The sequence below is a fragment of the Bidens hawaiensis genome, unplaced genomic scaffold, assembly GCF_021521415.1.
Source record: "Bidens hawaiensis isolate Kalapana, Puna unplaced genomic scaffold, B.hawaiensis_p1.1 tig00005195_1, whole genome shotgun sequence".
NCBI lineage: Eukaryota > Viridiplantae > Streptophyta > Magnoliopsida > Asterales > Asteraceae > Bidens > Bidens hawaiensis.
Genome location: NW_027491335.1, coordinates 771,229 through 790,265, shown reverse-complemented (window position 1 = coordinate 790,265; position 19,037 = coordinate 771,229). Strand labels below are relative to the sequence as shown.

Sequence of the window (19,037 nt, the reverse complement as noted above, 5' to 3'; positions counted from 1 at the left end):
CATATTTTTGTTTGCTTTATATTATTGTTATAAGTCACTTTAAAAGATTACTTTTAAAACAAAAACTCTTAAGATATTTCTTACGGTTATTTTAAAATGCAAGGATTTAATATTGAAATTTACGTGTCCACGGATTGATACTCGGTTTTTACCGTGACTATATTACTTACACGATTGGTACACTTGCCATTTGTGTGTGTTTTCTTAAGTTTAAGTGAAAACCCATTTTTAAAACCCAACAAAGTGTGAAAAATATTTAATAAAAACATACATATATCACACACATCAAGTTTTTGCCGCCGTTGCCTGGGACACGGTAAAATTTTAATACTAATCTAAGTTTTTATTTTAACCGTTTTTTATAATTGTAAAAAAAAATAATTTTGTTCATTTTAGTTTATTTAGTTTTAGTCTAAAAAAAATTAGTTTATTTAGTTTTAGTCTAATCTTAGTTTACTTAAAAAAAAGTCTATTTATTTCCGCTTTACTTGTAGTTCACTCTTAGGTGTTTAGTTTTCTTTATATATTTTCTTAAGTAATGAATGTCCACCACGCCCGCACCTGAGCTTGTTTCACCACTTTCGGAACCCAAACGTCACCTTCACCAAAGGTTACGCAACCGTTCACGTGTAGTAGCAGAGACAATCGAAAACGAGGCGTTTGCGGACGTACCTACCGAACAAAACATGGCGGGGCCCAATAACTCAGAAAACGAACCTAACATGAACCAATACGGCAAGCCGACCCTCGAAGGTTATGGAAGTGGCGTGGCACCACCAGAAATTACTGAACACTTCGAAATCAAATCCAGCACCATTCATATGGTGGAAAACTCTGTTCAATTCCATGGGCTTCTGGATGAAGACCCGTTATCTCATATCTCTTGATTCTTCCGAATCCGCGGTACCTTCAAAATCCAAAACTGCCCTCCTTCTCCCTTCGAAGCCATGCCTTGGATTGGCTAGAGTCACTGCCATCTAGCACAGTTACCAATTGGGACCAGATAGTAGAGCAGTTCCCCTTGAAATACTTTCCACCAGACAAAACCGCAAAGTACCGAGCCAGCATCACCGGATTCAGAACCGACGAAGACGAGTCATTGCACGCAGCCTGGGAGAGGTACAAGAGCTTGCTAAGAAGATGTCCACATCACGGGCTGAACAAATGGCTTCAAGTCCAAACATTCTTCGACGCCCAATCAAGCCAAAACAAGCAGGCAATCGACCAAATTGCTGGTGGGGATCTCGGAACCAAATCTCCAAACGAAGCATTCGAAGTTCTAGAGAAAGCAGCCAAGAAAAGCTTCGCTTACAACCCACCAAGGTCCACACCATCACACAAGGGTATACACCAAGTTGACTCCAACACTCTTGTCATAGCGCAACTCGAAGCACTATCAAAGAAATTTGAGCAACTACAAACAGAGTTGGTGAAGGCCAAGAACAAGTGTGTCACTTGTGGGGGAGAACACAAAACGAACTATTGCCAGCAGAGCATGATGGTTGAAGAAGTCGATTTCGTAAGCCGACAAAACAACTCCTACGGGAATTCATACAACCCAAATTGGAGGAGTCATCCTATTTCAGCTGGAAGGATGGAGCAAACAACCAAGCACCACCACCTGGGTTTGACAAACGTCCTTTCAACCAAAACCAAACCCAGGGGCGGATCTACGGTTGAAACGGGTGGTTCCTCGGAACCACCCGAGTTTCAAAATAATAGTGTAATTATATATATAAAATAATAAAGGAACCACCCTATAAATTAGAAAGAAGCCACCTAATAAATATATAAGTTCCTTGTCCAGCTGGTAAGATCCTGATTTTGTAACCTGGAGGTCGCTAGGTCGATTCCCGTTTTTTTAACTTTTTTTTACTGATTTACCCTAACTGATGTTAGGGTTTTTTACTTTTTTTTACGAACACAAACACAGCGCCTCTCTGCTCTCTTCACCCTTATCACTAGTTCAGCCCCTCACCAGTCAACACCGTCCACCACCGGCGCCGCACAGCCGCTGCCCCGCATAGCCACTCCGTCTCCGTCAGCCACTCAGCCCCTGACCAACGCCGTCCCCGTCCACCGTCCTCTATCAGCCACTCTGCAGCCCGTTTTTGATCCCCCATCCCCGTCCTCCGGAGTCCGGCCATTGCCTATTGTTACACGAAATCTCGAATCATCCCACTTTGAAGGTAATAATTGATTGTTATATGTCAATTGTTCTTAATTGTTAAGTGTTAACTACTTAATTGTTAAATTTAGTTTTAGTTTATTAGATTATTAGTTTTAAATTTGTTAGTTTGTAATTGTTGATTTGTAGGTATTTTGAATATGAAGAGATATTATCAAAGTGAACCATCGAACCTTGGATCATCATCTTCAAGTAGTAAACCTTCAAAAATAAATTTGGATGATCTACCATGGGATCCTTCCGAAAGGCAACCAATTTCATCTTATCACCCAAGTCAAAAAGACGAAATTAGACGGGCATATCTACTTAGAGGTCCATGTCAACCAACCGGGCATGATTGTCCTCTAACAAATTTTAGTGGTAAATTAAGACGCTTTAATGAGGAATGGTACACTAGTGAATTTGGAAATTGGTTGGAATATAGTGTCAAAGCGGATAAAGTGTATTGTTTGCATTGTTACTTGTTTAAGGAAAGTGAACAAAATGATGCATTTCTAAGTGAAGGATTGCGATGTTGGAATAGGTGTCGGGAGAAATTTAGCAATCATGTTGGTAAAATCAATAGTTTTCACAACAAAGCACGTAAAAAGGGGGAAAACTTACTTAACCAAGCTCAATCTATACATGTGGCCATTGATAAAGGAACAGATATACATAAAAAACAATATAGAATCCAATTACATGCTTCGGCTAGACTTACCAAAGCATTGTTGAATGGTTCATTAGCTTTTCATGGTCATGATGAGTCTGAAGAATCTCTTTACAGGGGAAATTTTATTGAGTTCTTAAAAGTGTTTGGAGAACTAAGTGAAGAAATTGATATTTTATATTAGGTAATGCTCCCGGGAATAATCAAATGACGTCTCCATCAATCCATAAAGAACTTTGTAATTGTTTTGCAGAAGAAGTATTAAAGAGGATATTTGAATCGAGAGATATTTCTAAAAAAGAACAAATGGCCGTGGTTTTAAGATATGTAGATAAATTAGGATTTGTGAATGAGCGATTTATTGGCCTTGTTCATGTTATGGAAACAACCGCGTTATCTCTTAAAGCTGCAATTGATGAATTATTTGCTCGCCACAATTTGAGTATTGGTAGGGTAATAGGCCAAGGATATGACGGTGCAAGCAACATGTCTGGTGAGTTTAATGGTTTGAAAGCTTTAATTTTGAAAGAAAATTCTTCAGCATATTATGTTCATTGCTTTGCTCACCAACTTCAACTTGTTGTTGTGGGCCTTGCAACCAAACATTATGAGATTTACAGACTTTATAAAGAATTATCAAATTTAGTAAATGTTGTTGGTGGATCTTGTAAAAGAATAGATTTGTTAAGAGAAAGTCAAAGAGAAAGTTTGGGATTGAATTCGGAAGTTGAAACCGGAAGTGAAAAGAATCAAGAATTGTCACTTGCAAGAGCTGGGGATACACGTTGGAGTTCTCATGAAAAAACAATTCTCCGTTTGCTTACTTTATATCCTAGTGTTATTGAGACGTCCTTGAATATATAGAAAAATCAGGAGAGTTTTCAAATCACCAAAATGAATCACGTGGGCTTCAAGAATTCATGAAAACTTTTAATTTTGTATTTTATTTACATTTGATGAAATACATCTTGGGTGTTACTAACACATTATGTCAAGCACTTCAAAGAAAAGATCAAGATATGTTGAATGCAGTTAAGCTAGTTAAGTTAACTGAAGAAGGCCTAAAAAGATATCGACTTGAAGGTTTTGACTCACTTTTGGAAGATGTCACATATTTTTGTGAAAAATATTAAATTGAAGTGGTCGATATGGAAGCCGAGTATGTTGACCCGATATTTAAAAGAAAGAAGACCGGTATCACCAATCGTCATCACTATGTGGTTAATAATTTCAACACGTTTCTCGATATGCAAATTTAAGAGCTTAGAAGCCGCTTTAATGAGGTCACCACTAAATTGCTTACTAATATGAGTTCTTTGAGCCCGTCTTGTAATTTTAGTGCCTTTAGTAAAGTAAACTTGTTAAACTTGGCCGAGATGTATCCATGCGATTTTGATATTGATGAAAAGGAGAAGCTTGCATATGAACTTGGCCACTACATTACTAACGTGAAAGAAGATAAGCGGTTTGCCAACTTGAGTGGCTTAGGTGATCTTGCTAAAATGATGGTGAAAACAAGATTACACATTAATTATCCGTTAGTGTATCGTTTAATAAAGTTATCATTAGTTTTGCCGGTTGCAACGACAAGTGTTGAAAGATGTTTTTATTCAATGAAGAATGTGAAAACGGATTTGCGTAATAGGATGGGTGATGAATACATGAACGATTCTTACATTTGTTACATTGAAAGGGAATTCCTCCAACAAGTTTCGGTTGAAGAAGTAATGCAACGATTTCAAAAGATGAAGATGAAGACTCGTAGGGAACAACTATAAGCATTTTTTTTAATTCGTAAAGACTATTGTATTGATATTATGTGTTTTTAATTTCTAATGACGGTGTCTCTTTTATTATTTTATCGTAATTTTATTATGTAATGAACTTTTCCCGAACCATCGAACCGATCGGACCTCAAACCAACCCGGAATTTTATATGACCGACTCGGTGAAACTGAAACATATAAAACTTGTGCACCACCCGAAAAAAATTCCTGGATCCACCTCTGACCAAACCTACCAACCCAAGCCCCAATACCATAACCAAGAGCCAAGTACCAGTCAACAAACAACCAACGAAACCACAACAAATAGTCTTCTAACACAATTGTTGGCTATCACTGAAACTGCAAACAAACTAGCTGAGCAAAGGAACCGACTAACCGAAGAGAGATTCCAAAAGAATGAGATAGAGCTAAGGAATCAGAGGGCACACTTGCAAAACATTGAGACTCAAGTGGGGCAACTTGCTCTACTATTCTCTGAAAGACAACCAGGTGGCCTTCCAAGCAACACAGTAAACAACCCGAATGCAGCTGTAAATGCAGTCACCTTGAGGAGTGGCAGAACCACTATGGTTACCGAACCAACCTCAGAACCAGTGGTCACGGAAAAGGAGACTGAGATTCCTGAAGAGGTGCAAGAGAGGCTAGTCCCAGCAAGTACCGCACGACCAAAGGAACAAGTCAGAACCTATATTCCTCCAATTCCTTATCCAACGCGTTTGAAGAAAGAAAGGTTGGAGGCTCAATACGGAAAATTCCTCGAGCTATTCAAGCAACTCCACATCAACATTCCATTCGTTGAAGCACTTTCACAAATGCCAAAATATGCCAAATTTTTGAAAGATGTTCTTTCCAAGAGGAAGTTGGAGGAGCTATCTCATGTCATGTTGAACAAAGAATGTTCAGCCATTCTGCAAAACAAGCTTCCAGAGAAAATGACTGATCCAGGGAGTTTTACTATTCCTTGCCTTATAGGAAGTTTGTCTGTTAGCAATGCCCTAGCCGACCTAGGAGCTAGTATCAATTTGATGCCTTATGCGGTTTTTGCGAAATTAGGGATAGGTGAACCAAAACCCACCCGCATGAGCATCCAGTTAGCTGATCGTTCCATAAAATACCCTCGGGGTATTGTTGAGAACATGCTAGTCAAAATTGACAAGTTCGTGTTCCCAGTAGATTTTGTGATCCTCGACATGGATGAGGACAAGAATGTTCCCCTCATATTAGGGAGACCCTTCCTAGCCACGGCTAGAGCACTCATTGATGTTTGCACGGGAAAACTAACTCTTAGAGTAAATGATAAGCAGGTCACATTCGACATAGGTAGATCCATGCAGCACCCACAACACCATGATGATTCACTTTATTGCATCGATGTTATTGATTCTGTTGTGAGTTTCCATGTGAGGAATTCCTCCATCTCGAATGCTCTTGATACACAAATTCTCAAAAAACCTATCTCTGAACCCATTCGAGAGGATCACATCGTCGAAGAAGTCATCAAATTGGAGGACCAAGAAATGTCTTCACCACAAGAAGTTTTCGAAGTTGTCGATATCAAACTTGAAAACAAAGCTAAACCATCCACTGAGGAACCACCAATCTTGGAATTAAAAGAACTACCAGATCACCTAGAATATGATTTCTTGGAAGGTGAATCTCAACTCCCTGTGATCATCTCAGCTAACTTGTCGATTGATGAAAAGAAAAAGTTGCTCGATGTTCTCAAACTTCATAAGAAAGCCATCGCATGGAAAATTATAGATAGCAAAGGCATTAGTCCTTCTTTCTGCACCCACAAAATCCTCATGGAGGAAGACTACAAACCTGTATTTCAATATCAAAGGCGTCTGAATCCCAACATGCAAGATGTCGTGAAGAAAGAAGTAATCAAACTCCTTGATATAGGGTTAATCTACCCTATCTGATTCACCTTGGGTAAGCCCGGTTCAAGTTGTACCCAAGAAGGGAGGAATGACTGTGATAATGAACGAGAAAGATGAACTTATACCTATGAGAACTGTCACAGGCTGGAGAGTATGCATTGACTACCGTAAGCTTAATGACTCCACCAGGAAGGATCATTTTCCACTTCCTTTCATTGATCAAATGCTTGAACGTTTGTCTGGGAAAATGTTCTATTGCTTCCTTGACGGTTTTTCTGGTTATTTTCAAATTCCCATTGCTCCTGAAGATCAGGAAAATACTACATTCACATGCCCTTATGGTACATTTGCCTACCGGCGAATACCCTTCGGGCTATGCAATGCACCTGCCACCTTTCAGCGTTGCATGGTAGCCATTTTCCACGAGATGATCGAGCACTCAATGGAAGTCTTTATGGACGATTTTTCTGTTTTTGGAGACTCTTTTGATCATTGTCTTAAGAATTTGGAAAAAATGTTGACAAGATGTGAAGAAGTAAATCTCGTTCTTAATTGGGAAAAATGTCATTTCATGGTTCGTGAAGGCATCATTCTTGGTCACAGGATCTCTCAAGCTGGACTTGAAGTTGACAGGGCAAAAATCAAAACAATTTCCAAACTCCCACCTCCAACATTTGTCAAAGCAATCAGGAGTTTTCTTGGTCATGCGGGTTTTTATCGCCGCTTCATAAAAGATTTTTCTAAAATCGCTCGACCAATTACCCAACTCCTTGAAAAAGATGCACCATTTATTTTCTCTGATGAATGTTTGAAAGCTTTCAACTTTTTGAAAGATAAACTTATCAATGCTCCGATTATGGTTGCTCCAGATTGGACATTACCTTTCGAAATCATGTGTGATGCAAACGATTTTGCTGTAGGAGCAGTTCTAGGCCAAAGGAAAGATAAGCATTTTCATCCAATCTACTACGCCAGCAAGACTCTCAACGATGCACAAGAAAACTACACAATCACCGAATATGAGTTGTTGGCCGTAGTGTTTGCTTTCAACAAATTCAGATCTTATCTTGTTCTTTCAAAAACCATCGTTTACACCGACCATGCAGCCATTCGCTATCTTTTCAAAAAGCAAGATGCAAAGCCTCGACTAATCCGCTGGGTCTTGCTACTTCAAGAAATTGATATCGAAATTCAAGATAAAAGGGGTGCAGAAAAATGTCGCCGCCGATCATCTTTCGCGTTTGGAGTGCTTAGCTTCACACGAACCACTGGGGTCTCACATAAATGACAATTTCCCCCATGAGGTTCTTATGCACATTCAAACGATTCTGAAAGAAAAAGAAGATGAGTGCCCTTGGTTTGCCGATTATTCAAACTATTTAGCATGTGGTATCATGCGAAAAGGTTTAACACATCAGCAGCGTAAAAAATTCTTTTCTGATCTCAAGTATTATTTTTGGGAAGATCCACTACTGTTCAGGATCGGAGCCGATCAAGTCGTTCGTCGATGTGTATTCAAAGATGAAGCAACCAAAATCCTCCAACATTGTCATGAAGGACCCACAGGAGGATATCATGGGGTCACATCCACCGCAAAGAAGGTGTTTAATGCCGGTTTCTTCTGGCCCACCATCTTTCGAGATGCTCATGACCTTGTAAAATCTTGTGATGCATGCCAACGGGCAAGCAACATTTATGCACGAGATGAAATGCCTCAAAAGGCCATACAAGTTTGTGAAGTGTTCGATGTTTGGGGGATTGACTTTATGGGACCATTCCCGACTTCATTTGGAAATCGGTATATCCTAGTTGCTGTCGATTATGTTTCAAAATGGGTAGAAGCTCAGGCTTTACCCACCAACGATGCTAGGGTAGTTGTCAAATTCCTTAAGAAGCTGTTTTCACGATTCGGTACCCCAAAAGCTTTAATTAGTGATCGAGGGACCCACTTTTGCAATGCCCAAATGGAAAAAGCCTTGTCTCGCTATGGTGTCCACCATAGATTTTCAACATCATACCACCCACAAACCAATGGGCAAGTTGAAGTTACTAACCGGGGCATTAAGCGTATTCTTGAGAAAACAGTCGGGCAAAATCGCAAGAATTGGTCTGAAAAGCTAGATGATGCATTATGGGCTTTACGAACCGCTCATAAAACTCCTATCGGTACCACACCTTTAGGTTGATTTATGGAAAAGCTTGTCATCTTCCTGTGGAATTGGAGCACCGAGCATACTGGGCGTTGAAAGCCGTTAATCTTGACTTGGTCGATGTGAGCGAGACTCGATTCATGCAAATTCATGAGCTAGAGGAATTAAGAAATCAAGCTTATGCGAATTCCACAATCTACAAGGAACGCACTAAGTTGTTACACGATAAGCGTTTGAAAGAACACAAAGATTTCAAAACGGGTGATCGTATTTTGCTTTACAACTCTAGGTTGTGTTTATTTCCTGGAAAACTTAAATCTCGATGGTCAGGCCCATACTTGGTAAAGAAGGTTTTTGATTACAGGACCGTGGAAATCGAAAATGGAGATGGTCACTTATTTAAAGTAAATGGTCATCGTTAAAAACTCTATGTCGATGGACAAACCGGAACCGTCTCGGAGGTAATGCTCCTCCATTCCAAGTACCCTTGAAAGAAAGTCTCGGGTTTAGCCAGGACCCTTAACCAAAAACTTGGCACTTGCACATAGTTTTTATTATAAAAAAAAATCTTTTTAAGGAAATGTCTAGACAATTTTCAACATATTTGGGGTACCAGTTGTTCCATGCCCAATCTAGACGTTATATATTCTTATTTTTATGACTTTTTATGTTTGTTTGGATGGTTGTTGCTTCTTTCGTTGAAACATCTACCTGGAAGAGAAGTGTGGATTTCGGACGCAACCATTGGCCACCGGCATATAGGGGAGTTACTTTTCATCTTTTTCCTACATTTTGTATTGCATTTTTATATATCTTTTCACATTGAGGGCAATGTGAGATTCAAGTGTGGTGAAGGGTTTACTTGAACTTTGTTTTGTCCAATAAAATATTTTCAAAAAATCTCTCCAAATTTTAATTTTTGTGTCAAAAAAAATTAAAAAAAAAATAATAAATAAAAGACCGTTAAGCCTTTAATAAATTTTTGACAAAACCAAGGGTTATGGTTGTTTTCCGAAAAGTGCTCGTACAAACCAACCACTGAATCAACTTTAACTTAATGTGAACACCGAAAATATGGTTTGTATTTCTTGAGAAAAACTTTATGCAAAATGTGGCGTTTAAACCCAATCCCTCCGTTTCGTGAGAAAAGCTTCAAGCCTTATTACAATTTATCATCGGTTACTTTTTGGCGGATTGAGTGAGTCATTTGTTTCGTGTGAATTAGAACTTGTTTGGGCATACCTTTCGAGATCCGAACGAAATGTATGTTTGTATAAATATGGAGGTAATATATGACCTACCCAAACATTTCCTCAAACATCATCACAAACCACATTAACCCTACTCCAAAGAAACATTTCCTTTTACCCAACACAAAATCATCCAACCACATCAACCTCTTCAATTTCAAACAATTTTACACCACTTTTATTTCAAGATCAAGTTTCAAGAAGACCAAAGAAAGTCAAGAAATATGTTTTAATTGTTGGTCACTTTTTATATATATAGTCATATAAAAAAATCAAAATCAAAAGAAGATCGCCATACACAAAAGGTGATGAAAGGAGCAAATATTGTGAACTCAAAAAGCATGGAAGATTTATCATAGCTCCTGATCAAGTTACATTTGTTTATAATTACTTTCTTTTAAACCCATGAACCTTAAACCAACAAACCTTCCACACTCTATCCCAACCAAACACCAACATATATTACCTCCCTGTTTATGCAAACATTTCAATAAGTGGGTGGAGAATGGATCCCCCGACAAGCTTATTTTTACAAGTTGCATTTTGACAAGAGTGTTCATATACATACAACATTACATGAATGATCAGATATAAAACCGAGTGTGAGTGAACATTGTGAGAACGTGTAATTGCATAAAAAGAAACTCATAAATACAAACCATGTTTTCCTATGTCACTACATATATTCATAAGATCACCGTTGGTTGGGTTGTTCGTGTATCTTTCTTCGGGGCCACCTTAACTTTTTGGGGATGTTATAGTTACGGTCTCTTTATTCTTTACCATTTGGAGAATTTTCATGTTTAGCTTGCTTGAGGACAAGCAAGGTTCAAGTATGGGGATGTTTGATGTACACATAATTATACATCTTTTATACATCAAATACGCTCCAATCTGTGGTATTTCTTGGGAATTTTAGTTAGAATTGATACTTAACTTGTTTAATTTGAATTTCCAGGGATAAACGAGCAAATAAAAGAGAAACAAGCAATTTTCTAGAAGAAATGGCGATGAAATGAACTTCCAGCGCAAAGCATGCCCCATGCCCAGAAAGACACAGCCCAATGCATAGTCAAGCACAACCATGCGCTCATTCAAGCACAATCTGATGTCTACCTTAACAAATATAAAAGTACAATTTATCATCTAGCAAGGTCAAGCACAGCCATGTGCCCACATTGGCACAGCCCGATGCCTAACATGATGGAAGCAAAAAGGACTGTTGTCGGCCAACAAGGTTCACACAACCCATGCTTGAATTGACAAACCCGATGGTCAAATGTGTGCACATGCTTCAAGTACAAGAGAGATTCTGTCAGAGATTTGGGGACCAGCATGGGCCGTGCCGAATTTGGCATACCCTGTGCCTCCTGTAGCAGTTTGCCTATAAATTGGCCTTTTATGTTCTCTTCTTCACACACCGAATTACATACACAAAAACACTCCATTATCACCATAATTCCAGAAGATTGAAGGCTAGAAGAAGCTCTTGAAGATCCATACAACATCAAGAAGGGGTTCTAAGCATTCACATAATCATCTAGCTTGGTTCTTGGGTTAGATTATCTTAAAGTTAATTATGAATGCTATGTTCTTTTACTTTGATGTATATTTCATTATTATCATGAGCTAAACTCTTCATATCACCTTAACTTATGATGAAACTTGATAAATTTTGATGGTTTGAAATAATATATGGTAATTTTATGTTGAAATAATGATTAATTCTTGGTTATCCTTTGATGAAATGTTGTGTTTAAACAATTGAAAGTAATATACAAGAATTATAAATGGTATGTCTTGTTATGTTGAAAGACTCTTGATTTTATCATTTATTTATAAATGTTGTTCTTGCAACTTTATAACTTTTAATCTAGAAATAGTTAAAATAATTTTTGCATATTAACATGAAAATTGGTTAAACACATATCGTCATGTTTAGATTTGAAAAGATTGAACATTTGTTATGAGTTGATATTCTTGTTAAGTAATATTATAAGTATTTTGTTAACACAACTATTTTGATATTACACTTGGGTTGAAAATTCATAAATTAAAGGAATACTTGAACTTTTTCTAATTTAATCAACCATAGGTGGATTAGGTGTTTTTCATGTAATCTTTCCAAACGGTTGTTAGATTTGAGTTTTGTAATTAAATGATAATCTATATCCTTAAATTTCAACATAAAGATTCACTTACAATTATAATTTGAGGTGATTAGTTTGTATAATTCATACTAGTTTTCCAAAAAAATCAAATGAATAGTTATCTATAACTAGTGACTACTCTTTTCCATAAACAAATTAAAATATGAATTTGTCATATATTTGAGTTTACCATCATAAGAAGTCAAGTGGATTCTAAAGTTAATGTGATAGCTTTTAAATCTTGAATCTTTCCATTATCATAATTTTTGCTTGCTTTATATTATTGTTATAACTTATAAGTCACTTGCCATTTGTGTGTGTTTTATTAAGTTTAAGTGAAAACCCACTTTTAAAACCTGACAAAGTGTGAAAAATATTTAATAAAAACATACATATATCACACACGTCAAAAGGCAAAAACCATACATCATTTGTTTGGACTTTGGAGAGTGTGACATAGCGATTAGAACTTGAAGTGCATTAGCTAGCTCTTCGAATTTACAGTTGCAAGATTCTAAGAAACCAACTGACCTAATCAACTTGTTACATTCTAGTCGGATGACAAACTCCTAAAAGCCTTTGGTGTGGATGTTTTGTTCTTTGTGGTGGATGTTATGGGGATTCAGGAATGATCGATCATTTTTATAACAATTCCAGGAAGAACAATGAGAACATCTTTGACACTATTGTTTCTTTTTAATTTCTTTTGACATGTAAATAGGAGTGAATATTAGCTGGATTAGGTGGTTAGAAAACCCGATTTTAGTCTTGTAATGTTTTATTCTCTCCTTCTAGTGACGTGTTTGAAGGTTTTTCATTTATAAAAGTTGTCTATTGCTCAAAAAATTATGTTATACTAAATCATCTTATTGCCCTTAGTAATAGAACTTTTTGCACGTAAAGTGAAATTAAAACTACTGAACACATAATTTCCATGGGTATGAATGTATGATTGAAGTTTTCATGTGTTAAACATAGTCTATACTCTATACTCTATATTGTCAAAAGAACATGCCCACCAAACTCATGCCAATCCTTAATATTTGACTTTGAATTATTGACTTCCAAAAGCGTGGTTTGAACCTCTTCAAACTTTCCAATTTCACAAAACCTTGTTCTTACGTAGGTGCCTTCCTTCCACTCTGCCCCCGCCCCCACATACTTATAACTTAAGTACTTATGGCTATGAATATAAATAAGAACCAAGGCTTACTCAACTCCATCAACATATTCATATATCGAGAGTTAACACCCAATTCAAGATGATAAAAACTAGTGTTATGGTTTTGAATGTGGTTTTCATCGTCCTTTTCTTTCTATGCGTCTCCAACTTGATGAGGGTCGAGGGGTTTCGGCACATCAAAAATCATCACGGCCCTTCTTCTCCTTGTCTAGTATCGGTGTTATCTCAACTTTACTCAGGCCCAAGCCATCGTGGGCGTGGTCACTAACGAGTCAAGAGTTTGTCATCTCACTTTGACGTAATTGATCATCATATATCTACAATTAACCATTAGTTTTGTACCAGGCTAATACTATATTACTTGGCATACGTATCAAGGCCGCAAAAGCTGGATGATATCAAGGAAATATTATTTTTTCTTGTTTTGTCATGTATTTATTATTATTTTTGCTTAATTTGGATTTGTTTGTTTTCAATTTTTTATGGTCACCTATACAATTTGTTTTTTATTTATTTTTCCTCGTGTGTAAAGAGTTTGTTCTTGGATAGTAGTAAATAAATTTAGTCAATAATCAATCGATAAACGCCCATGAAGAAGATCCAAAATTTCTAGGGCATGTATATGTCAGATGTAAAACAGTCATATATAAAGTGTTTATGGTACCTTTCTTCCATAATACAAATCTAGTCATTAGTCGTCCTCATCTATAATACTTTTATGCGGCACTTGGTCAATAAATTTGTGTTTAGTTTATATATATATATATATATATATATATATATATATATATGGAGAGGATCATAAGAGAACTCTATTTTATGGAGAGAACTAAAGAACTGATAATGAAATATTTTTAATTTAATTAAAAAAATATTTTTAATTTTTTTTTCTTTCATCCTTCTTATATGTTGTTATTATTCACCATAAAAAAATATAAAAACAAAAAAAATAAAAAAAATTAACGAGTAATGCATATATGCAATACACCGACTTTTTTTATAATGCATATGTGCAATAGTGTGCATTTTGATATTTTAAATAGTGTTGAATAGCATATATATAGTTGTTTGTATTGTATATTTGCAATAGTGTTATATTATATACAAAAATTAAAAAAATCGATATAGTGCATATGTGCATTAGTGTTGTATTACATATATGCGATAATGTGTTTTTTTATGAACAATATCATCTTATTAGAAGGAGGAAAGAAACAAAAATTACAAAATATTTTTTTAAAAATAGTTAAAAATAATTCTTTACTAGTTCTCTAGTTCTCTCTTTAAGAGGAGTTCTCTCTAGATCCCACCCCTACATATATATATATATATATAGGGTAAGGATCCTAAAAGAACCCTTTGCAAATTGAGAACTTTGAGAACCATTTTGGACCACTAAAAACACCTTTAAAAAAATCATAGAACAAAAAATAATAAAAATTTTAAAAAAGTAAAAAAAAACAAAAGTTTTATATTTCATTCCGGTTTCATTAAAAAAATAAAAAAAATAGAAAAAAAAACAAAAAAAACATTGTATTATACACATATGTATAATTTTTTTTAATCTTTAGTTACGTAATATACACATATGTACAGCATCATTTATCTTAAATTATACACATGTGTACAAAAAAACATGTAAATGTACATATTATACATATATGTATATAATTTAGCTAAACCAAGTTTTTTTATGAAACCAGGATGATAAAATAAGAATTTTGGTTTTTTTACTTTTTTGATTTTTATGTTTTATTTTATTTTATGATTTTTTTTTATTTTTGAGTTTTTTGTGGTCCAAAATGGTTCTCAATTTCAAAAAGGTTCTCTCATGATCCTGATCCTATATATATATATATATATATATATATATGGGTGGGATCTAGAGAGAACTCCTTTTAAAGAGAGAACTAGAGAATAGTAAAGAATTATTTTTAACTATTTTTAAAAAATATTTTGTGATTTCTTTTTCTTTTCTCTTTCTAATAAGATGATATTGTTCCTAAAAAAAACTTGTCGGTGTAGTACTGTAGTGCATATGTGCACTAATGCCTATTGCATATATACAATAGTGTTTTATTGCATATAATACAACACAATTGCATTATCCAATACACATTATTGAATATATGCAAATACGACACTAATAATTTTATGCAAAACACATTATCGCATATATGTAATACAACACTAATGCACATATGCACTATATCGATTTTTTTAAATTTTTGTATATAATATAACACTATTGCAAATATACAATACAAACAACTATATATATGCTATTCAGCACTATTTCAAATATCAAAATGCACACTATTGGACATATGCATTATAAATAAAGTCGGTGTATTGCATATATATATGCATTACTCATTAGTTTTTTTTATTTTTTTTATTTTTATATTTTTTTTTGTGGTGAAGAATAACAACATATAAGAAGGATAAAAGAAAAAAAAAATGAAAAATATTTTTTTAATTAAATTAAAAATATTTTATTATTAGTTCTCTAGTTCTCTCCATAAAATGGAGTTCTCTCATGATCCTCTCCCTATATATATATAAGATTAAGTTCAAGAAAGAAGTCAAGTTATTGAGAGAAGTGCGAGAAATTAATGCAGCCAATCAGATTTTTTTTTTCTTTTTCTATTTTAATTAAATATAGGGGTAAAATGGTAAAACTTCCTAAGTGGATTATATAGAAACTACTAATGTTATTTTTGGACATTTTAATATGTTTAAACAAATATTTTATTCATACAACAAAAGTAAGAAACCGTTAACTTACATTATTTGATCATGCATCCCAAATCTTTAAAACAAGATTATTCATATTTATCCCTTTGTTATTTTTGTTATTTAAGTTTTAAAAACAAGGCGTGTAACATTATAATTTCTTTTATCCCATTTTATTTTGATTTTAAACATGAATTATTTACTTAAATTAAAATGTATCAATATCATGTTATACTTCAGATCATTTTTCTAAATTTCTTTATGTATCAATTAATTAAGTTTAAAAACATAAATATTTTTTACTATTATTCTATTATTAACCTACACCACATATTCGCCTAAAAATTGTTTATTTTATTTTCACCTACACGTAACTAATATTAGCCAACACATACATATTCGCCTAAACAAATTGTTAGTTCATTTTATTTTCACATACACGTAACTAATTGTACCTACACATAGCTCATATTTGCCTAAACAAATTATTTGTTCATTTTATTTTCATCTACACATAACTCATATTAACCTACACAAATAAGATTGAATTAAATAATTTGAATTCATGTAAATGATTATTGATTATGTTACTTGTGTATGTGAGTTTATTACCATTCACCTACATAGTGCAAAAACCCTACACAGTAAAACAATGAAATAATCCTACACTCGTAGTATTGAAATAATCTAACAAAATCCCTACACAACGTGAAAAAACAAATGCACTTTATGTAAAATGTGGATTTTAATAGGCTTAGCTTTTTAAGGAAAAAACACATTGCCTTTATTCGTTGTTTGTTGTGAAGAATTAGTCTAGTTTTTGGAAACCCAAGTTGTAGATTAATTTGTTAGGAGTGAAATATTGCTAAAAATAGGAATACATTTAATTGGATTATAAATACTGACTTTAAGATGATCTCAATGAAAAATGTTGTCCATAATGCCCTTCTATTTATAAACCTTTTATAATTTTTTTCTTATTTATTACAAGTTTGCCATCATAAATATATGCCATTGATTAGACAAATCAATGGCTCAGATTGATTTCTCGCATTTCTCGCATTAAAACGACTTCTCTCTTGAACCATCATATATATATATATATATATATATATATATATATATATATATATATATATATATATATATATATATTGTTTCTCTTGTCCTCACGCATGCGTCTAGTGGTAGAGGCAAAACCTTTTAAACACCAAAATATGCTTACCGGGTTCAAGTCTTAAGAAGTAAAAAATTTGTCATTTAAAAAATATATTTTTATGTAGACAAATATGTACATTATGTCTTCTGTATATAGGCTAGTCCATATATATAACTACACAGGTCCGGCTTCGAGAAAAAAAAAGTTCGGGCTGAAGGCGAAATATTTTTTGGACCTTAAATAAAATAAGTGTTTTGTTATCTTTAAACAATAATTTTATATGGATTTACTTGGTTATAATTTGGGTTGTGTAAAAAGTTTTGTATAAAAATAGAATTAAACATTTCTCAAATTAGACTGAACTCATAACTTTTGGTTGGGAGTAATACACATTTGCCACTAGGCCAAACTAGTGGTTATGTAATTGTGTTTAAGCATTAAATATACATATTGTATTTAATAAAAATACATATAATATTAAAACAAAAAACATTTCGGACCTAGCGGGGTGTCGGACTTGTGGACGTCGACCACCCTACCACCCCAAGAGCCGGCATTGTAACTACAGAAACTGTCTTCAATACTAGTGTAATAACAAAAATAAAAGAATAATATTGAACCGATATATATAATATAGGCCGTATCCAATACACAAGTTTTAATCGTACACAGACAATACATACAATACGAATTGAAGAAAAAAGTTGGATTTGGTGATATTTTCATTATTACTCCACGCTATAATAAAATGAAGTTGAGTAACAATGATTACACTATTTGTAAAGTGCGGTATAATTATTATTTACATAATTAATTATATTCAGATTAATTCTGAAAATGTCACCGCATTCAATTTTATTCAATTCGTTGTGTTATCTCCCCGAATATACAGGGTGTATTTGTTTGCTATCAATTTATCATCACCATGACAAAGTAGAGGCACAACGTGTTAAACAAAGAACATTCAGAAGTGATTCACAAAACTCGATTACTAAACCATAGTCCTATTCCAATTCAAACACATTATCAGAATTCAAAAAAAAAAAGTGGCACTAAAATAAACAAGATTAGACTAGCTATTTGAATCTGAATAATAACTAAATCTCCTACAAACCATCTCATGAGATTTACAAAGTGCCTTTAATAAAGTATATTGCAACGTTTAATACAATGTTTTGTCATCAGTCCTCGTCATTTTCGCTCTATGTTCCCCATGTATGAGTGTATGATACATAGGTTAAGCCCTTTAGATGCATGTGGAAGGTACAAAAGGTAAAGAATCACACTGGTTGGTGCATGATACCCCACTTTTTTTGTTTGGTGTCATGAACACATGCATCTATAAGAGTACACATGTCGTCCTCTACCCTTCTAACAAATTGAAATCATATTGGTAGCCTCTTAATGACCATTAATAGACTAACTATTAATGGTTCATAACCTTTTAATAGTTAAGAGATAATCATAAGTGTGAATGGTTAAGAGGTACCTTTTAACCACTAAAACTTAAGGTTACCTATTAATCATTAAGTTTATCACTAGTATAAAAATATGTATAGTTAAAATATAAAATGGTCGGGCTTAAATGAATCTCAAATATGTGAGTTTTGATTTTAGAGAAAGCCCATAGGTTTTGGATCAGTCCAAATACGTAAAGGCCATAACATCTACGGACCGGTTTATTTGGTTTTGAGTATGTTCGACAGTTCGAGATCGAGATTGATAGATTCTAGTGTGTTTGAAAAGAGGTTATATGTTTTTTTAACCGTCTATTATGGTATAAGATCATACGATTCTTAAATACCCAAAAATGATCATATTGAACAGTTATTAGGTAACATAATTTTGAGAAATCCAAGTATGTTCACCAAGAGCTCTCGCCTATTAGATGGGATGTCTCGG

The 19,037-nt window shown here is 34.3% G+C and overlaps 2 protein-coding genes across 2 annotated transcripts; both read left to right on the top strand.

Moving 5' to 3' along the window:
• The first annotated feature begins 3,044 nt into the window (after positions 1-3,044).
• On the top strand, positions 3,045-3,701 carry LOC143629366 (uncharacterized). The gene has a single exon (XM_077098658.1). It carries the CDS (start codon positions 3,045-3,047, stop codon positions 3,699-3,701), a length of 657 nt encoding a protein of 218 aa, XP_076954773.1.
• A 1,072-nt stretch (positions 3,702-4,773) lies between these two features.
• On the top strand, positions 4,774-7,795 carry LOC143629365 (uncharacterized). The gene is made up of 4 exons (XM_077098657.1): positions 4,774-5,599; positions 5,678-6,485; positions 6,565-6,848; positions 7,323-7,795. The coding sequence occupies exons 1-4, from the start codon at positions 4,774-4,776 to the stop codon at positions 7,793-7,795; spliced, it is 2,391 nt and encodes a 796-aa protein (XP_076954772.1).
• The last annotated feature ends 11,242 nt before the right edge of the window (positions 7,796-19,037 follow it).